This window comes from Protobothrops mucrosquamatus, unplaced genomic scaffold (genome assembly GCF_001527695.2).
Source record: "Protobothrops mucrosquamatus isolate PMUCROS unplaced genomic scaffold, P.Mucros_1.0 scaffold325, whole genome shotgun sequence".
Lineage (NCBI taxonomy): Eukaryota > Metazoa > Chordata > Lepidosauria > Squamata > Viperidae > Protobothrops > Protobothrops mucrosquamatus.
The window spans coordinates 803392-826374 of record NW_015386664.1 but is presented as its reverse complement, the minus strand read 5'-3'; the positions used below and the strand labels follow the sequence as shown (position 1 = coordinate 826374).

General features: G+C 37.8%; 1 protein-coding gene across 1 annotated transcript in view; it reads left to right on the top strand.

The window, feature by feature from the left end:
* The window catches only part of ARHGAP44 (Rho GTPase activating protein 44), a 130599-nt gene that overhangs the window by 53844 nt on the left and 53772 nt on the right, over window positions 1-22983 (top strand). Inside the window, exon 6 of the mRNA XM_029284005.1 lies at window positions 14019-14046. Within this exon, the coding sequence (XP_029139838.1) occupies window positions 14019-14046 (28 nt within the window). The remainder of the gene's footprint in view (window positions 1-14018; window positions 14047-22983) is intronic.

Below are 22983 nucleotides of genomic sequence, written 5' to 3'. Positions count from 1 at the left end.
AAATCCATGGCTGATTTTTTTTTATTTTTTTTTTTTTTTGGATTAGCAAATGGAAACACACATTGGGCGTCTTTAGGACTGGAAAACCACAGTATGCAGTGAAGTAAATCTTGTGAGTTAAATTTATAAGTGCCATGTCTGTTTGCTTGAGGTACTGGATATATGCCTTATTGAAATGACGTGGCTGCAACAGAGTTAGTAATTAGAATAAACCCACTTGGAATCAGTTCCAGGTCTTGTGGGATTCTTCTGAATATGGGTGGAGTCAGTCATCTGACTGCCACAGGCACTAATGGCTCCACAAACACTTCATTTGGTGACCACTGTACTCCTGCCCCATTGAACCTTAAAGTTGTTTAAAGATTACTTTAAATTAATAAATATGAAGCTGCTGGAATGCAGAGTAAAGTTCTAGCACCTTTCTTTCAAACAATACTTTAGGCTCATAGAAGCCCTATAGCAATCTCAGGAAAGAAGACTGCCTTTTTTTTCAGGTGATAAACTGGAAAAGAGTCAGACAGTTTTATTCTATGTTTGTCTTGTGGCAAATGAGGGTTTTATTACTGCTGGTGTTGAGCACGATAGACAACTTATGAATGAATGTATTCCTCCCTCTGCCCCCCATGCAGTGGTGGGATTCAGCCAGTTTGCACCATAGCTAATTTTTTGTTGCCCAGGCTCAGAATGGACTTCCAGAAGTGGCATCCACACAGAGAACCGGTTGTTCACATATTTGAATCCCACCACTGCCCCCATGACAGCCATTTTTGGAGAGTTGTTATCAGTTTCCTATTGCAAAACTTTCAGAAAGTTTGCCAACCAACGATCTACCTTTTCAGCAATGTTTCTTTTTGTTCTGTATGGGTATTTATTTCCCTTCCCATGATCCCTAGAATCCTTCATCTTGTCTGTTCACTCTTTTTCTATTTGCATGTCATGTTGCATTGTCTCCAGCTGACAAATAGATGGCCAACTGTTTATTGCCTTCTTGGTGAATTTGTTCCACACATGTCAATTTTACTGTATCAGGATTGATGTTGATGGTTGTGTGTGTCTATGTGCGCATGCTCCAAAATCTAGGCTTGCTTGGGCTATAAACTGAAATGGAGTGATACTATTTCGATATCACGAATAGTGTGGAAGATTATATTCTCATAAGGCTACATAATTGATAATTATAGTTAATAATTTGTTATAACTATTATTTGGGGGAGGGGAGTTGGTCCAGTTTCCTTTCCTTAACAGTTGAATAGCTGGAAATGTGAAACAGATCAGTCCAAACCTATTTGCTCCCTTCTCTACTTATTCCTTTCTCCTTTATCTTTGTTTTCATATTGATTATGCTTGGCTTGTGCTGATTGGATTGTCTTCTGTGTCCTGACCATTCTACCATCCATAATCCAGAAATGTATGCTTAACTCATTCTGTTGTGTCCCTAGATTTAATCATAGCATGCAGGCTGGTTGACTTTCCTCCTCTTCCTTTTGGCTGCATTTCCATTTCTAAAATAATAATTTTGTGTCTTGAGATTTTAAATATCTTATGAGACTCTGCAAGGAGGAGGCACGAGTAGGGAGGGATGAGTCAGTCTAGCAGAGGAACTGTAATAGAGTTTTACTTCTGATGTGGTGTGCAGACTTTAGAGGTTGCCATGACATTTTATTTTTTCAGAAGTGCAGAGAACTGCACTGGTAATTCAGAGTATGATTCCCTGATTTTGGGGGTTGCCCTTATACTGTTCATAACGACCAGAGTGGTTCAGTTGTAATTCTACCTTCTTCCTCAGTACTAATTCCCCATGAATGTTCCCAGATTTTGTATTTGGTCTTCAACACTATATTAGGGTTTCAATTCCCTTCTACATTTTCTATATTTTTCACTTATGCAAACTTGTATTGAATTTTTAAATTATGGAAAAGTTTTGGGCTCAGACATGTAATTATAATGCAGTCTTCGGTCAGCCTCTGTGAAGTTGAATGAATGAAAAAATGTACCAGCTGAATTAGTCTATTGGTATTGTTTTGTTTGGTCAGGAAGCATATACATCTGGGAATTACTCGAAACTTCAGCGTTTGATATTTCTGTTGAAAACTTTTTTTCCAAGTTGTCTTGGAAACAGTTAATTTTTAGGCCAAAAATATATTGGGAAAAATGTTTAAAACCATCTCCTAGATTATTTATATCATAGAACATATTGACTTGAACTGCAGTTTCACTCTAAATTTAACATTGTATTCATTTTAAGGTGTTAGGATTAAATGCTAATTCCAGATTTCATTGGTCCTGAATAATAAATAATTAATAATAATTGTTTATTGGCCCTGGTTATTAAAGATTGTCTATTCTTAGGTGTACTTACAGTGTATGTTTCTGGAGTAAAAGCGGCATGGAAGTGCTCCCTGGGAGCCTAACCTAGATTTTTCTATGAATCAAGATAATTAGTATTTTCAGTGGCAGCAAGGTCATTGTTGATTGATCTGAAATTCTTTGATCGGTAGTGGCAAAGAAAAAAAATGCCTTATTAAATTTATTTCTAAAAAAAAACAATACCAGCACTTTGAAATGAACTAAATAGCAATGGCAATAGCATTTAGACTTATATACCGCTCCATAGTGCTTTACAGCACTCTCTGAGCAATTTACAATGTCAGCCTATTGCCCTCTGGGTCTTCATTTTACTGACCTTGGAAGGATGGAAGGCTGAGTCAATCTTGATTCAATTAGGATCAAACTCTTTGAGGGCAGAGTTAGCCTCCAATACTGCATTCTAACCACTGAGCCACCAAGGCTCCTTACTTACTAAAAGTAACTGATTCTTTCAAAAGATGTAGGAAAAGTGCATACTGTGATAATTCATGTACAGATCAATATCACTTGGCTCTACCAATTCCATATGTATTTGTTCATTCCTATATCCTACCCCCTTCTATATTTTTGTTTGGATTTTTTTTTTTAGAAAAATGCATATATAAGGTTGAATTACATAGGCCCATTGTGATATGTTATCATAAAATATAGATGGTTTCAAATATATTCTGGAAGCCCTCCTTTGGGAAAGCTCAAAGTCACAAAATTTGGAGAAAGTTAATCTGAAGTATAATCAATGTTAGTTTGTGCTGGAATTCAACAAATAAACATGTTTTATCTATTAAGAATTTTTGAATGAATGCACAATAGTTAGTCACATGGACATACTAAAAATTACAGTTTAAAGAACATTCCTACAGTTAGACCAGTGTTTGGGAATTCCAATCCTTTTTATAAGCAGATGGCCTGAAAGCTGTACTACCAGCTGGAGATTTGTAAATGCAAGAGTTGGCTATATTCCTGGAGAAGCAAACATAATTGCTGAGGAGGCTTTGTTATGGTTTGACTTTGAGCTACCTGATTATGCTCAGAATGACATAAGCCATTGGCTTTCTATTAGCTCTCTAGGGCAAATTAGAATTCTTTAAGTTAATACCTAGAGAGCCAATTTGCTCTAGTGGTTAATGCTAGAAAGCAGGAGACTCTGAGTTCTAGTCCCACCTTGGGTGGCCTTGTGCCAGTCACTCACTCTCAGCCCAATTCACCTCCGAGAGTTATTGTGAGGAAAATAAGAGGAAGGAGTATTAGATATGTTTGCCGCCTTGAGTTACTTATAAAAATTGTAAAGGCGGGATAAAAATATTTAAAAATAAAATATATAAAATAGGAGAAAAAAGATCAGAAAATAATAATGAAAGTATATCTAGAATTGCACAGCATTGAAATAATAGTACAGGAAACTGGATCTGTTTTCTGGTTCTCTTTTTCTTTTAAATAGCAACCACACACTCTTAATTAGGTAGTATGGTGCAATTGGGAAGGTATTGAACTAGGAGCAGGGAGGCCCCAGTTCTACTCCAGAAACTCCCTGGTGACCTTGAGCTAGTTCAGTGATGGCGAACCTTTTAGAGACCGAGTGCCCAAAAACTGGCCCCGCCCCTGCTCCACCCCCCTGCCCCCCATCCCCCGCCCCACCTGCCCACATGAACACTCACCGCCTCCAGGGCCGCCGCAGATCGCCCAGGCAGCCCAGCAGTGCTATGGCAGCCACACCCTCTGTCCACGCCCTGCAGCATCAACTGCATGATGGGGTGTGAGGGCAGAGTCTTGTCTATGCTGCCTGGCTGCCATGTCCTTGGCTGTGCTGCTCCGTGTGGGCCACACTCGAGGGCGACTCTCCTTCAGGGGGCTGCTGGAGAGGAGGGGGTCACGGGGGGAGGCAAGGTTGGGGCAACGGCACATGTGCACACAGAGAGGGCTCCGAGTGCCGCCTCTGGCACCCGTGCCATAGGTTCACCACCACTGAGCTAGTTGTTCTTGCTCAAACCAGCATTCCACTCAGGATTGTTGCTTTTCCTGGTATTGAACTAGGCAGCACCTGGTGAGTTTTACGATGGTTGGATTCACCAGACTCGGTTTACTTATCTGTGTTGTTTGCTTTTTATTTTTAATTATTGTTTTTTAATCTTTTTCTTACATTGTGAGCCCAAGAGTTGTTTGAAATTGGATGGTGCCTAAATTGAATACATTTAATAAATTAGAAGGAGAAAGACTTATGTATGCTATCTTATTTATTTTATAAAATTTGAGGGGTCTTTGATAATGAAATGTTTGCATGAAATCAACCAAACTCAGCACCAAGGAGCCCTCAATTCAACCCTGGGTTACAAATATTCTCCTTTATTTATGAAATTTATCTGAAACCAATCAGGTGCTATGACTTGCATTAAAGAATGGGACTCCGGCAGATGGTAGAGGACAGGAAGGCCTGGAGGAACGTTGTCCATGGGGTCACGATGGGTTGGACTCGAATTCGCAACTAACAACACAAAACAAATGAGAATGAAAAAAAAATTAAAGTGCTAAGATGCTAAAAGCAATATAAAATGATAAAAGAAATTCTACTTTCATATACAGTTCTTCCCAAAGGCCCTTTTCTCCTGCTTCCAGGAGACTGTAAGGCTGGGGGCTTCCTGCTGTTCAGAGGCCAAGCTATTCCAGAGGAGGGACGGCCACCTCAAATCTTTTTGCCTCTGAGGACAACTAAGTTCTCCCTAGTTGTTGAGCTAAGAAACATTTGGGGAAAGGTAGTTGCAAAAATACCCAGATCCCAAGAAATATATAATTAGTGATCAACACTTTGAATTGCATTCTGAAATCTACAGAGTGCCAGTGCATTTTATCTAGTAGAGAAGTAACATGATAGTACAGTGACTGACCACTAAACATAGAGATTTCTGCCTTTGCTTCAAAAGTGAGTGGTGGTTACAAGCTGGTTTTTTTTTTTAGAATAGTAGAATAGTAATCTATTGATAGATTTGGAATGAACCATTCATGTGTCAGTATACAAAATTGATCGTTATAGCTTATTTAGACCATGACTTTTTGAAATCATTGGAAAAATGAAAAAGATACCTGTTTTCTGTCTGTAAATGTGATTGTATATGAACGTAATCTTAAAGAGAAGCAGCATACATGACACCAAATTTATCAAGTATCATATTTAAGATATTGGTGACAATAAACTTGATTTTTAAAAAGTAGAAGTAATTAGCTTTATGGATGCTGATTACTTCTGGCAAGAATTTAGTTTTCACTGAAGTTGATCCCAGCAGAAGACTTATCTTGGGCACTAGTTCATTGCATTTTCATTCAGTATATTCTCTCATTCTTCTCCAAATATTTGATTGGAAAATAAATGTCTCTATGTGATAACTGAAAATAATTCAATATTTAAGGAGAAGAGAAAACCAAAAATGAAACTCTTTTCTTAAAAGGAAGGGGGGGGGAATGCATAAAAGTTGGAGGAGTAGGGAATGAAAAGCCTACCAGTATCTTTAACAGCCACAGTTACTTGCAAAAGTCTGGTTTGGGAAAAAAAACTCTGGGAAGCACTGGATCAAATTGGTAGTTTATCTGGTTCAGTTTACTGATTGGTAAAGATTATGACAGCCTGAAGATACCATGATCTGAATATGGGACCCTTTGCATAGAAAACAGTGAATTGCATCCATTCATCCTTGTTTCATTTACATTAGTTTTAGCCATTGAGCCTTGATTTAATGTAGAATTCTCCTGATTCACCATTTAGGTAGATCAGTATTTCTCAACCTTGACAATTTTAAGGCATGTGGACTTCAACTCCCAGAATTCCAAAGCCAGCAATGCTGGCTGTGGAATTCTGGGAGTTGAAGTCCACATGCCTTAAAATTGTCAAGGTTGAGAAACACTGAGGTAGATGCTGGTATAAGGAGCTGACACACTAAACATGTTATATTGCAAAGTCCTGGCTTCAGGCTTAATAAAGATAAGCACTAAGGAGCCTTGAGGAAGACACTGCTCCTCTTCATTTGTTCAGCACTACCGGTAGGCTGTACCCAGTGGCAATACAGCCCTAACTGTCCCTCCTTCCAACTGGCCCCGCTTGACCATATACCACAAACTGTCCACATGGGAGAGAGAAGTAGCAGGCAAAGACACAACAGCAGCTCCTGTTTCAGTCCAGCTTTTCTTTCCTTTTCCCAGAACCATCTGCCAGTAACCCTATTTGCTTGTGATGTGATACCCTGTTTCAGTCTTGTCTTACTATCTTTCTTCTGCTGAATTGAGATTAGGTTGGAAAGATTTGCCTCCTTAAAAAGTGGGGCACATTATTCATATTTGATCTCTCTGCCAAAAAATGGCACTTAGGAAGGCCAACTATAAAAAATGAACCGTAAACATAATTAATAACACAATTCAATACATTCAGAACCACCAACATCCTCTCAAGAAAGTAACCAGAAAACACAAGCCAAAAAAATCAACCTAAATCAATTTATTTTTGCCCATGAGAGGAAGATAGCAGAAAGGGAGCAGGCTTGACAAGAGTCCCCAACTCTAGCAGCAGTCACAAAGAGAAGATCCTCTACGCAAGTTCCTGAAGGAAAGAATAACATGATCTTTCAGACCATTTTGTCCCACGTTATGTACAGCTTTAGGAGGTAGAACCTCCGTTTTGAATTGTGTTCAGAAACAGACTACGATCTAGCAAAATAACAGCATATATTCAAGGTCTCACACAAATTGGCCTGGAAGTAATTTCACCAGAATACAACATGCAGGGAAACCTACATAATATAAATAGACTGGGGACAGCCATCATGCTTGGATGTTTTGAATATGCTTCTTCCTTAGAAGAAGAAATTCATCAGTCCCCAGTACTACTGTGCAGATCTGGAGATCCAAACAAATGTATCTAGGGTAAATAATTCAAGAAGAGTCAAAGTGCAAATGATATGGTAAGTTACAATTGTTCAGTTTCTGGTCATAAAATCCAGTATTTAGAACAAATAAATTATATACCTCTAACTTTAGACGAGGGTCATTTCATTTAGTTTTATTTCCAGATTCTGGATTAAAACTGGATCTAGAAATGTATGTGTAAGATATTGAAAGCAATAAAGATGATTAGGGGACTGGAGGCTAAAGCATATAAGGAATAGCTGCTGGAATTGGGTATGTCTAGTTTAATGAAGAGAAGGATGAGGGGGGACATGATAGCAGTGTTCTGATATCTCAGGTGCTGCCACAAAGAAGAGGGAGTCAAGCTATTCTCCAAAGTGCCTGAAGACAGGACAAGAAGCAACGGATGGAAACTAACCAAAGAGAGAAGCAACCTAGAACTAAGGAGAAACTTCCTAACAGTTAGAATAATTAACCAGTGGAACAACCGGCCTCCAGAAGCGGTGAATGCTCCAACACTGGAGGTTTTTAAGAAGAGACTGGACAGCCATTTGTCCGAAATGGTATAGGGTTACCTGCCTGAGCAGGGGGTTGGACTTGATGACCTCCAAGGTCCCTTCCAACTTTATCAATATTAATATTAATATTAATATTAATATTAATATTAATATTAATATTAATATTAATATTAATATTAATATTAATATTAATATTAATATTAATACAAAAATCCCAACTACATTCAAATTAAAAGAAAAATCCTCAGAGTTATGTTTTGACAGGTCAAAACTTGTTAAAACCTCTTTTTGGGAAGGGAAGAACCTGTCAGAACTTGTAACATTCCTGGATTATTTTAATAAGAACATATGACTTACTTGTTTAGCTTCTGAAACATGCATTGCCTTCTACAGGTTTGTGACTGATTTCTCATGTTTGTTCCATGAATCTGTTGCCCTTTCCCTCCACCCCTTATGATTTAAGTTTAAAACTGGCAATTATAGGGGAGGAAAGAAATGAAGAATATATTGAGAACAGTTAAGCATTTAAATGTGGGAAGATCTGTCAGGAAGCCAATAAGGACACCTGGGAGCTGGCTCTAGTGAAGATGCCTAGAATAGATACCATATGAGTGTTAATCCTATATAAATTAGAACAACTTTGCATGCCATCCACTTCCCATCTGCCTCAGGGCAGTGCCAGCATGAGCACAAAGGAATAAGCCAATATTAAGCCCCAGCTTTTTCATTTACTTCAGTTGTACTTTCTATTATGAAAGGTAGTTTAAGAGGTCTCTATTCAGCAGTTGCAATAATATCTTGTGGGTCTGCAAACATGTTTAGGAAAATGCCCCTTCAAAAACAGTAGCTCATAGCTATTCTCCATGCTTATGCAGAGATAAATTATTTCTTCCATCATGATGCAGCTGCAGTGACATCCTGTCGGAATAGGTTAACATCACTTTGGAAATTCTAGGACATCCCACTTCTGCTCTCAGATGAATCCTTCCCTCCAGGCACAAGAGTACGTTGAGAATGATATATCTGAAGAGTCCTGCCTGGCTACCCTGATTTCCTCATTGTCAGACTGCCAGGCTGTAATTAGAAGCAATGCTGCTTGCCTTTGTAAGATTTCACCATCAAGAAATCAGAGTAGTGAAACTCTGCTGTTTTAAGCTGATGAGAATAAATTATTCTTTCTTGTGAGCTATTATATCTGTTCCATTCCTTTTAGAAGCAGATTTCCAATGGTGGATAACAATGGGAATTTCATGCCCCAAAGAAAAGGATGCCTTTGTTCTCAAAAGTCTGCTCCAAATTTGTAAATGAAATCTGGCTTCCAATCAACATTCAAACATACTGGCATCGTTTCAATATAAACTATATTGGATACCAAGTATTTCTCAAAATTGAGAGTATTGAAGGCATTTTTTCAGAGGAGATACAATGTTATACCAAATTAATAGAAGTGTCAGTAGCAAAATTGTTACATGACAGACCATGGCAAAATTGCAGGAGGGAAGAATTGGGTTGCTGCATTCTGGTCACCAAATCCTGCTCAGTTTTGAGCCATTTACATATTACTTCATTTATTCTCACGGTTGCTTTGTTTCCATCATTAGCTATAATCAGTGCTTTTTTTGTAAAAAAAAAAAAGTGCTGGAACACTCACACATGTCATACAACCCGCCTTGCCTGCCCTACAAGATTCCATCCAAAAAAGGTGCCGGAACTCCATTCTGGGCGTTCTATGACAAAAAAAGCCCTGGCTATAATTATATTCAGTAACAAAACTTGAGCTCCATCTTTGTACAAATTCCATAATTCAATCCCAATTAATTTTATCATATGTTTTACCTTCTCATAATCTTTCATCAGTAAAAAAATGGAGTGAACTTTCACAAATTCATACACCGTGATGACTTGTTGAAAGCCAAAATTCTGGACTATGCATCCTCGGCCTGGCATAACACTATAGTGTACTTCCCAACTTTTGCTCTTTCTTATTTCAAACTCTTTCAGTTAGAATTTCACAAATCAGTTTCACAAGTATGCTGAAATCTCTTCCTCTGCAGTGTTTTTTTTTTTTTTGCATTCACTCTTGCTAATTTCTGTTTGTATAAGAGAACAATATCAACATTTCTGCAATTGTGAAGCAAAAACATAGAATACTCATGTACATTAAACAGGTAGATCAGCTCTTCCATGAGCAATTCATAATCATAGTTTTATCATTTCCCCAGTTATACTATCCAAATCAAAACCATTACCATTATGAAGATTCTTAGAGCATCTGTGATTTCTTTTTCATCCTAATAGAGAGCCTAGAAATTCTTAGTATTACACATTATGAATTATAGTTGGGTAGATTAAAAAAATACAAAATGTTGTTATTAATTCATTTAGATCCCCATTATGTATCTGTAGAATTTACATCAAGCACTATGAAGTTCAGTGGTAAGATAAGCCAAATTCAAAAGGGGACAAATGCTTCTTCACAAAATAGAAGTTGAAGGATTTATTATAATGGCTAGTTGCACAGTCAGCCAGATGTTTAGACTGGGTTTCACATTTTTTATCCATCTATAGAGTGTTTCCCAAGCACCTGGGATGGGCCAGTGATGGTGTTAAATGTATTGTCTCATGATGTCTCATGATGTTCCAAGTAAAGCTGTCTTCTGCAATTGATGGTAATTTTTGTTTTGGGATTAGTACTATCTTTGCTTTCTTTTGCCACAGTCATTCTATATCCATTTGCAGGTCTTTATATTTTATGATTGTTCTCCAGTTCTTTTCTCTTTTTTTTGTACTGTCCCTGGATACTGCCGAGTGATGCATCTACTATCCAGACATTTTTGTCTTTCTTATTGACAATTGTTAAGTCTGGGGTATTATGTGGCAGGTGCTTGTCTATTTGAATTCTAAAGTCCCAGAGCATTTTAGCATCTTCATTTTCTACAACTTTGTCTATGTGGTGGTCCCACCATTTCTTGCTTGCAAACATATGGTATTTCTTGCAGCTATTGCAATACATTGTTGATACTTTGCCATGCTGTTATTTGAAATCTGTAGGTGCAGTCTTCTTGCAGCAACTAACTAGGTGGTCCACTGTTCCTTCAGCTTCTTTGCGGAGATGGCATTTGCTGCCTGTTGCTGTTTTCTCAGTTCTGACTTTATCGGCATTTGTTCTTAAGGCTAAGTCTTGTGCAGCTAGCAATAGCCTTTCTGTCTCTTTCTTGTTATAAAATTTGTTAGAAGTGTATCCCATCTTTCCTCCAGGAACTCAAGGACTACGTTGTTTGTCGAATTTCACTTAAGGCTCCTTGGTCTGTGTTAGCATTGGCTTTTAGTCTATGATGACTTACATAAGTGGTTGGCTATCAGTATTCCTCTGTACTGTATGGCATAGCCAACGTTCAAGGAAGAGGACAGCTAACATTTGGAACTGCTGCAGCTTGCTGTGCCTGAGTGGTAGCCATGCTAGCTTCTCACCAAACCATTAAGGGCTAAATTTGTAGCATGTTCATTATTGATATAGAGAGAGATCCAAATGGGCCAACTGGAAACTTGTTCCTACAGGCTAAGCAAGTAATTTTGAAGTAATCCATAAGGAATACAGAGATATTTTCCTGGCTGAGAAGGAAATCCTCAATGGACCCAAGTAAACTAGAAATAAGAAAAGAGTCTTAGAATAAGCTGTCTTAAATTTCAGCATGCAGCTACTATATATTAACGAAGCTTTGATCCATAAATAATGTTGAAAAAGCTCAAACATTTAGGAAAAATTAATTAGCTATGTGTGCACTTTATAAGTGGATTTGTTTTTAAAATTCCTTTGGTGAAGTTCAGGTTGAAGATACTAAACATACTTAAAAATACTTACCAATAAGTGTTTAGGTACCTTAAGGATTTGCCAATTTCTCTGAAAGCTATGTAGGGAAGATATGTATCTTCTTTTAGAGCACAGTTAAATTTGGTCTACAGCTGCATGAAAATCATATGAAAAGATGTACACTTTTCATAAAAAATGAGTACACAGAGTGAATAGAAACTACATTCATACTATCTTAGGAGTATAAAGGGCATATATCCCTTAAATTGGCATCCTGTGCTTAAGATTCCTTGGGGAGATAGAATCATGCTAAATGTCATTATGAATTTTTATATTTATGTAATATATTCTGAACTCATATCCAGTTTTATAGGAGCACATAAGTAATTGCTGAGGGGGCTTTTTCTACCACCACCTTCAAAACAGCAGGGATTGTATGTTAGGACAGCAACTCCTCATAAAGTTTTAACTATAGTGACGCATCCCCATTTAAGAAGACATCCCATAGTTATAATCTGCTTCATTTCATCTCCAGCAACTTTTGACTGAAGCATAAGACTCAAATTAACAAAAAGTTAAGCAGTGCTGAGGAAATGGCACCAAAACAATGTATGTGCAAAAAATAAATATAAACCTTTAAAAAATGTGAATACTGTTCTTGAGCTTGATGCCTATCTGACAAATCCACCAGATGAGAGAGAAGGGTTCTTAGTGGTGTGAGATCTGCATTTTTACATTCCTCTAAAAATATTTCCTTTTAAAAATATTTTTAAAATACAAACATCCTTATTTAACATTCTACATACAGTATCTTGGAAAATAGAGAATTATTACTAGATCTTTAGTTCCTAGACATCTGGCATCTAATTTCAAGTGAGTCAGTGGATAGCTAATTCCTTTGCTATATCTATCCCTGTTCTTAGCAGTTGGGGCTGTCTTCTGTTTCTTGCTGTAATGAAAAATGACATCTGAGCTCTTTTCTTGAGGACATACATGCCTCTCATTTGCTTGAAAATTGCAAAAATGCATAAAATGAGGTGACATAATTAATTGAATGGATTAAGGGGAAATAATTTAAAATGTTGTCCTTAGCAATCATTGCACTGTAAATTTTTAGCAGTAGCCTGTCAAGTGCAGTATAGAATTTCCTACTCATAGACAAGCAGTCTTTTGAATAATTCCAAAGGATATAAGTCAAAGGCAAATTAGCATCCCCTGGTAAATTTCAAAGGGATATGCAATGGGAGGTTTCTTATTCCCAACTCTATAACGAAAACAACAAAAAGACTGAATTAGGATGTTGAAATGAAGATGAAATGGTGTGCGGAAGGGGAAATCTGAAGTAAGGTTTTTTTTTGTGTGTGTGCAAAAAAGTAAAGTTAGTTCTGATAATAAAAGGAATTGCTGGACTGAGCAAATGCTTATAGCACATGGATTTCTTGCATTTGTACCTCTTACCTTATCATTGATTTATCACTAATAGAACTCTGTATTCTAAAACCTGGTGTTCTAATTAAAAGAAAGGGGGGAAAAAGAATTTCCAGGGACTTAACATACTGGCTCCAGGGTTTATAAAAGTGTGAGGAAGCTAAAGTATCCCAAGATTTGAGCAGCAGAGGCCATCTTCTGCTCCCTACCTACAGTAGTTGTACTGTATCTCATATGTAGTCTTTGTTGTTTGAAAGAGGTCACAGAAATGGGAAAAGGGAAGGAATATTTTCAGTGATGAGTATTAATATAAAAGCTAGAGTTGTATCTTAACTACTTCAGTTAAGGAGACAAGGTTTGACCTTCCGACCTCAGACTTGTCAACTGAATTCTATTTTTGTTGTAGAAAATGTTAAAAGTAGCCATTCAGAATTAAACTTAAATTTATAAATTCATGATAATTCCAGTTTCTGTTCTTTACATCTACAACTGTTTAAATTCACCTTTCTAGGACATTCATCAGGATAAGAAACATCGCCCCCTTTGTAATAATTACAGACATTTGCATGTGTATATATGTGGCTTAGCCAGTCCTTGTTTTATTTGAGTAATGCTATATTAAGGATCTTCTCTTTAAGTAAGGCGATGTATATTCAGTCCTTTTAGAATTGCAACAGACAAACATAGGCATATGGAATATAGGATTATTTATTCTAGTTAACAGTGTTTCTTATTAGGAAAAATCACAAAGCATTGTTTGTGATTGGATATCTAATTCATCAGAAATTTTCAAGTAGAGAAAATGTAGTTAATATAATTTCACATAAAAGCTGTGTCATAGTATATGTCTGATTACATGTATAAAAATAGAGGAATGCTTTTCTCATCTCCTTTCTTAATTTTTGCGATCTATGTGGTTTTTTTTTTCTCTGCATTAAAAGCTTCAATGTTTTAGGATCCCCAAATTTTGTCTGGCCTTTTCATTTCTTATTCCTCTATTTTTCAAACAGGATGTCGATAAGGTTCTCAGTACTCCAGGTAGAATTGTCTGGCAACTGGATTTATTTTCTTACTGGTTTGAGACATTTCACTGCCTATCCAAGCAGTTCTTCAGTCTGAACAAGTTAGTTAGGGGAATCTGAGTCGGCAGAGAGTCGTTGGAATGCGCCATTTCCTAAAATTCTCACACCAACCTCAGGGTTTCTTCTGCACCAACAGGAAAATAAATCCAGTTGCCATGACTCAATTTCCAGACAATTCTGCCTGGATGACTGAAAATCTCCATTAACATATTGCCACACACTTTGGGGAAGAAACCCTGAGGAATACCCCTAAGAATTTTAGGAGCCGGCACATTCCAATGATTCTCTGCCTACTCAGATTTCCCTAACCAACTTGTTCAGACTGAAGAAGCTTGTTTGGATGGACAGTGAACCATTTCAAAGCAATAATAAAATAAGTCCAGTTGTCATGACTCAACATCCAGACAATGTTGATGTAACATCACTGTACTTTCAAGACCTTGGGCAATCAGATGGCTTGGTCAATGGCTGCCCTCTTTTCAATGCTACAATTACACAAAAAGGGAAAGAGAATTTAACCCTGCTGTGCTGAGGCTTGAAGACAAGCAGCCATTAGGTTTTATGTATCTGTATTCTCAGGATGATTCCCTGTTCTCTTCATGGCTTTGGGCATGAAGAACCATTCCTTCCAATGTACAAATCAAATCTATGGGCATGTTTTTCAGTTAAAGCAATTATATTTTTATTGATGGTTGTTGGGATTTCCATTCACAGTTCTTAAAGTTATGATATATTGTCCCTGGAATCGACTGTATTTCTTCTTTTTCAATAGAATTTCCTCCATAATGTAGAAGTTTAAAAAAAAGTAAGAGGGAATAAATGTCTGCAGTTTTTATTGGACACTGCTTAACAGAGTTTAATTTTCAAAGTTGTTACCCAAATCTAAAAATGACTTCATTATGGAAGTATTTGATATACATTCTAGGTGAGCTCTTTGTTGACTGCATTAAACAGAATTTCTAAGACTTAATATTTCTATTATTCTAGTATTTTATAAGAGTTTGCATCTGCTTTATCTTATCTGGTGTCTGCTAATTCTAGATATAATGAATATTGATGAAACTGAATGTTGAGCATGTGTCATGTAATTAGTCTGTTTTTAAACCTATGTTTTGTTTTTATGTATTTATTTTTGGTGTACTATTTTTATATAGTAATGTCATAATCTAAGATGGATTTTTTTTCCTGACAAGTTGCACTTATCTGCCTAGAAAGCCTTTTTGTAGGATTTTTTTTCCATTTTTCAGGGACATAGAAACATGCTCAATCATATTCCATTTGTTTCTGGTATCAGATCTTTGATACCAAAAAGATGCTCCATCAATTGATTATGGAAAGCTTCACATCAGATTAAACTGTTCATGCTTTTGAAATAAGGAAAAAAGCAATGAAAAAATGTCATTTGAAATATCACCACACATTTGTAGAAATGCCTCAATCAGGATGAAATTATTAAGACAGCAGAAAAACAAAAAATAGCACAAGAACAATCATATACTGTTTTCCACTATCCAGAATAGATGAACATTTGCAAGCATAGACTACTTAATATGTGCTCCAGTGATGACCCAGGGCTTGTTAGAATAGGCTGAAAAACAAAGATGTTCATTAGGTGACTCACATTTAAGAAACATCAGAATATAATTCCAGAGGTGTGTTTAACAAACGAATGAAAATCTCAGACACATTTGGAGGGGGAGAGTGAAAATCTCTAACTGAAGCCGCAGCCTAGCAACAGCATGAGGTACCAATAGAGAAACTGGAACAGTCAATTCCTCTGGGGAAAACAAATGTGTTTCTAGTTTGATTTCCTTTGAAAAACTGCACAAAGGAAATAAGCAAAGAACCGTTCTTTCCACTTCTCCTGGTTTCTTACAGAAGCAGCATACATGTTGCTGGCAAATACAGCATGCAAACCAAGGCCAGATTCAGAAAGTCCCTTTTGCACAGGTTGATAAAACCTGACAGTATCTTCTTGGGATTATCTGGGTTGGTTAGAATTGTTTTGAGTGACATTTCTCTTGGCAGGAAGCTTATGGGAACAAACAGACTGTACTACAGCGGATTCTGGAGGCACTTGCCCTTTTTGGCCCTCAGGGAGAGCGGAGAGAGAGGGAATAGTCTTGGTACTGAGTCTGTTAGGATTCCACAGTAATGATTCACTCTGGGATGCTTGATCAATAGATGGCAGCAAACTGTTTTCTGGAACTTAGTGAAATAGTATTCCCTCATTCATTTATTAATTCATTTTTCAGATTTACTACATTAAGTCATTTGCTTTAGAATCTGTTAATAGGAAACCCAGTTAGAGAAAGGTAGCTTGTGCTATTGGCTCTTCTTTCCTGCAATATGGAAAGGTTTCTCCTTCCCAAAAGTGTATGGGTCACCTCCGGTTCAGCTGCTTTAGGGTCAACTCCATAGTGAAGAAAGGAAAATTAAGGATAGCAATAGCACTTAGGTGTCCCAAAGATGCTTTTTCACAAGGCATCTGGACTTTCCTGTTTTTCTTTGAAGACGTTTTGCTTCTCATTCAAGAAGTTTCTTCAGCTCTGACTGGATGATGGGGAAATGGAAGGATTTATAGTCCTTGCAGATAGCTGGTCATTTGCATTCTTTTAGAGAGTCGTTGAGGCCCCCTGGAGGTTTATCTGAGGGTCACCTGAGTAGTGCAAATGGGTGTGGAGCCTTCTTGGAACTATTGAAAGAACTGTGTTGTAGACTAAACATAAATGATGCATAACCCTCCCCCTCTGTTGAGAGAGGGCTGTACAGTTTTGACATAGAGGGCCTCTTTGACCCCGCTTTCAAACCAGGGGTCCTCTCTGTCCAAAATGTGGACTTTGCTGTCTTCCAAAAAGTGGCCTTGGTCTTTTAAATGCAGATAGACTGCCGAATCTTGTCCTGAAGGGTTTGTTGTCCTATGTTGTGCCGTGTGTTTATGGAGTGGTTGTTTTGTTTCCCCAATGTACAGATCTGCACATGGCTCACTGCTCCATAAACGCATGGCACAACATAGGAGAACAAACCCATAGCTTCCACTCAAGCTAGCTTGATGTGGTGAAGGTAGTGTCCTAGAAACCAGGAGATTGCGAATTCTAGGCCTCTCTTAGTCATAAAAGCTGGTTGGTTGACCTGGGGCCAGTCACTCTCTCTTAGCCCACTCCACCTCACAAAGTTGATATTGTGGGGAAAATAGAAGGCAGATGTACAGTATTAATATCATCATCTTGAGTGGACACATAGAGAGAAAAAATAAAAAGACAGATTACAAAAAAATCTAACATAATAATAAAAAAAGCTATGTCAGTTCAGTTCAAAGTTTATTTTAGCGAATAGCCAGTATAAAGCAAACAATTAACAAGCTGTTAAAGGCTTCTGGTTCATCGTGCGGCCGCCATGGATGGCTGGGAGACTTGCTCTCTCTCCCCCGTTCAGTTTCGCATCGCTGGGGGGGCCTAAAAGGGCCAAAAGTTGTCCCGAAGAGGTGACCAGCAAGGAGGGGCTTTCGCTGGATCACGGGAGAACAGCAACTCTCCCGTCAGAGAAGGCGATCCCTCCAAACCGACAGATGAAAGGACCAGCCATAGAAATATGGCTCGTCCCTAGGCTGCTAACAGCCGAAGTCACATTACCATCTGGCAACTTCAAAGCAGCGTGGACAGGACTGGGTGAGGTTTGCCTCTCTTACATCCTAATTACTTAATTACCTGCATAAGCTGCTAAAGTACTTTCCCCCCTGTGGTGAGGGAAGGGGGATTCTAGCCCTCCCTCCAGAAACAGCAGCTATCAACCACTTGGGAGTTTTAAAACATTGGAAAAATACTGAGATCTTAATTGGAATCCTATTTCCTAAAATTGGTGGATTATAAGATTTGTAACTTTCTACTTTCTATATTTTTCTTCTCTGATTTTCACTCTAATTACTATTGAAGATTTGGGGTTTTTCCCTCTTAAAATAGAGGTGGGGCTAAAAAGATCCAACTAACTATAAGACGTAACCTGCTATTCTTCAAGAGACTTGTTGACAGCTTTGAAAATAGATAAGATATAAAGCAAGCTTGAAACACCATCTGCAAAAAACTCAGCTCCCCATTTGGTGGACTTTCTGATTGTAAGTTTCTTTTTTTTGAGTTTAATATACTACAGTGGAAGAAGAACAGGAATGGATTTCTTCTACAGAGGAAGTACAGGAACAAAGTCTTTGTATGTTAAAAGCGATGATCCAAACTTTACGTATAAGTCTGGATATGCAAACTCAAACTATGACTTCAACCAAAGAATTATCTATACAGAATTCTATAGAGAAAGTGAAACAACTAAATGCTATGACAGAAGACTTAGATACTCAACAAATACAGATAATGGAAAACACAAAAAGAAATTGATAATATTGAACAGGGAAAGGACTTTTCTTATAAACCAGAAGGAATTTGAAAAGAAAAAAGAAAAACAGATGAAAGAGAAGTTAAATACTTCGGGACAACTGCATCGAACTGGAAAAACAAAGAGACTACCAGCTAAATCAACTAGTCCTCTTAAGAAAACATCAACTGGATGCTCTTATCAACATCAAACAATAGCTACAACAATACAAGGATACTTTTTTGATGATTTAAAGGCAAAGATATGGAAAAATGACTTGGCAGGAAAAAAAGCTAGAATAAGATTGAAAAAGATTGGGGTTTTGATCTATATATGAGATCTAAAATAGAATATATTTAAATGGATAGAATATGTATTCTATGAATACAAGATATTGTAACAATTTGAGATAAAGAAAATTTTGGTCACATAAAATCTAGAAATTTATTGAAATAAGAATATTATACTGTCTTATTAGATTGGTAAGATAGATGGTAGAATTTATATACAAGGTGTGTATTTTAAATATTAGAATGTATGAGGAATTGTGATAAAGGAATTGTGTTTAATTAAAAATCTGGAAAAAATAAATATTAAATGTTAAATTAAAATATTAAGAGAAAATTAACCATCAGGTTACTGATTGGCTAAAAGTTTGAATGTTTACAAAGAACTGTATTGGTTCCAATATGACAGTAGATATTATGGGGGAAAGAGAGTGAATTAGTTGTTGTAATACTTTGAGATTTGTACTGATGATATTCAAATGTAATGGAATTACTGTGCTCAGCCACCACGCTACTTTTCAAATATGTAAATGTAATATTGTAAAATTAATAAAAAACTTGGCGAAAAAATTAACAAGCTGTTAAAAGTAAAATAGAAAGAATAAATATAAAAAACAAGATAAAAAATAGTACTGAATATTATTACCTCTATTATGACCAGTATCAGCTGTGTCACTAAAGTTAAGAAATAGAATGTTATTTATCTAAAACTAAGACATTAAACTAAAATTCTAAGATAGATCTTACAATATTTGTTTATTATTTCTGTCTATACATATATTTCTGTTCAAAAGTTATACAGTGTTAAGGAATGGGGATTAGTGAATTTGGCTGGCAGCCTAAGAGAATTTGGCAATCTCCAGGAGGGTAGCGTCGCTCTGATGGGAAAGAAGAATTTGTATGTAAAAGGTATCAGAATGACTTGAATATTTTACTAGAATAAGGGAAATAAAACAGATTCTAATATCTGTGTAAAAGCATTAGTTCAGTTAGTATGTTAGTATGTGGGTAGTAAATTCCATACCATATCTAACATGGATATTCAAGCATCGTATAGATTTTCATATAACTGCCTTCCAAAATAGCTGAAGGGGACCCAAGCTGTAACATAATATATTAAAGAAGTGACTGAGTGGAAATAATAAGATCTGAGAGTCTTTCAGGCTGCATAAAATATAAATATTTTAAATTAATTAAACAAGATATTTGTTAATCCACCCCACCAAATCACCCCAAAGCAACTCTATCACAGTTTATAAAATCAAAAGCTTCACTTTATATTTGACTAGTAACAAAGGGTCTATCCTAAGGCATTATTTGTTACTATAAATAGATATCTGATCCTATCATTGATCCATTATTTTAACTTTAGATGAAATGACCTCCTCAAGCTAACCATTTTTTAGGTAAGTCTGAATGGGAGCTGAGTCAGGGAGTCCTGATGTGGGACCCAAGAAAGAATTTACTCCTTAATTTGCTTTTTGAGTCTGCTTTGTAAATGCCTTCCTACTTGACTGTGCCAAAATTGGATCAGGTCTATTGTCTTTGTAAGATGTAGTTGTATTCATATTTTTTCGGTGCCTTTTTCGGTACAGCAGCAATTTATTAGTCTCTAAGGTTCCTTAGTTAACATTGTTGTGAATTAGGCAAGTTGTCTTTTTCTCCTTTTTACTTTTTATCTTGATGTTGTTGTTCATTAGAGCTTCCTGTCAATCTGATAGATTTTTCTACCTTCAGAAATTACTGACTATTATGCCACTGTGGACTCCCATAGTCATAGGTGCTCTATTCGTGCCCTTTGTATTTTAGGTGATTCTGAACTAGATGAATAGGAGTAAAATAGTTCTAAAGAGGAATAGGAACACTTGCACATGACTATTAATTTTCTAGCTTTAGAGGCCTCTAAACCAGAAAAAAGAAACAAAATTATCATATATGCTAAGGAAATCTCTGTCTAGCTACCGTATCTATATCCAGAGTTGTGTTTGGATAATTTTTCTTGAGCCTTACAAGTTATTTTGGAGACCAAATGTTTGTTCATTCTAGAAACTAAATATAGAAAAATCTTTTGGTGAAGTCTAAGGGATCAGAGTAAAATGTCAAGCTTCTGAATCCATCTGTAGTCCAGTGAAGGCACAGTACATATATCATTGTAATATACTCATAGTACACAGACTTTTCCATGTATATATGTTTATATGCTTACATTGTTTACTTAGAATCATATTCCATTGCATTTAAAGAAGGAAGGACTCACTGGAGAAGGGCCTAATGCTGGGAAAGATTGAGGGCAATAGAAGAAGGGGACGACAAAGAATGAGGTAGCTGGATGGAGTCACTGAAGCAGTAGGCGTGAACTTAATTGGACTCCAGAAGATGGTAGAGGACAGGAAGGCCTGGAGGAACGTTGTTCATGGGGTTGCGATGGGTCGGACACGACTTTGCAACTAACAACAAAAAAAGATACTGAGCTCAGTCCCTAATGGATACACTTTTATAGTTTTCTGGCTACAATATGGAAGCAGTTTGCTATTGCTTTCTAGGGTAGATTTTCCACTTCCCTGCCCAGGTTACAAGGCTAGAATTTTCGGACAATTTCCAATTTAAATGTTAACTGGAATTTATAGAAATATGGTGGCTCACATGGTTAGGACGCTTGCATTTGAAACCCAGTTGCTACTATGGGACAGGGTGAGCTCCCATCACTCACTCCAGCTCCTGCTGACCCAGCAGTTTGAAAGCTGGTGACTGTGAGTAGACAGATGGGTACCACTTCTGTGGGCAGCTTAATGGGGACATGAAAGGACCCTCCATTTGGAAGTCCCCTGCGCAATGGTTGCATCACTGGCTAATCCTATAAGCACTTCAGCACTCCCAACATGACTATAGCAGTAGTAGTAGTAGTAGTAGTAGTAGTAGTAGTAGTAGTAGTAGTAGTAGTAGTAGTATCTGAAATTAACTTTAGTTAGCTTTTTTTTTTACATCACTAAATCAGTTAGTGCTGCCCCACCTTGCTTAGGCCCACTATTTGGGAAATAGGAAATCCTCATAACTTGGAATTTAACACTGCTGATACTGACATTTTGCATAATAGTTTCCATAAATACCATGATACTTGATGTTATTTGGAGTTAGAAATATGTGTGTGTGTACATGGACAGAAAAAAACAGAAATACACAATCTAGAAGTCATTGTTAAGATTGTATTGAATATTTTGTGATATTACTAGCTTTATCATAACATAACAATTACACTTTACTCTATAGAATGTTCACCAGTGTGTTTCTAAGACAAAGACCATCATTGTAGAATTTGGAAAGGCTTCTCCTAACATGAAAAAAAAAACATAGGCCAATATGAGAAGGGTTACATACACTATACCAGTGACGGCAAACCTTTTAGAGACCGAGTGCCCAAACTGCAACCCAAAACCCACTTATTTATCACCAGGTGCCAGGTGGGTGTGGCCCACTGGGTGGGCGTGGCTGTGGTGGTCATGGCAGACTGGTTGGATATGGCCAAGGTGGGCGTGGTCACCTCGATGTTGCTTGTGAGGAGGGACACCTGTGGGAGCCGGGGAGGATTGGGGGAGATCCAGGGGGTCTCAGGCAGGTGGGGTGGTGGGCAGGAGGCTCATCCTGTGGGGTGAGGTGAGGCAGGGTGGGGGTGCCATTGTCACAAGGCAAGGCAGGGGCTGGGGTATCTCCTGCCTGACACCATTGGCCCCTGAACACAAAGGCCAGCGAGCACATGGGGACTGACAGTGGCCATCAGCAGCCACAGCCTGCTGGCCCCTCGACTGGCGCACTCTGGGGATCCGCAGCCTGCTGCCAGCAGTTCAGAGAAGCTGCCTCTGAGCTGGCCAGCCAGCCAACAGCTGAGGAGGCGATGTAGTGGGTTGTTCCCCGGGAAAAGGAGAACATGCGAGGCCAGGAGAGATGGGACAGGGGGGAGGAAAACCAGCCGTGCTGGAATGCATCTGGCCACATGGGACCTCGGCGAGTTAGCGGGCAGCTGGTTGAAGAGGGACGGTTCCATCTCCAGGGCATGGCACGGGTGCCCACAGAGAGGGCTCTGAGTGCTGCCTCTGGCACGGGTGCCATAGGTTCGCCACCACTGCACTATACAATATAAGGTAGGTGTCTTCAAACTTGGCCCTTTTATGACTTGGCTGGCTGAGGAATTCTGGGAGTTGAAGTCCACAAGTCATAAAAGGGCCAAGTTTGAAGACGCCTGATATAAA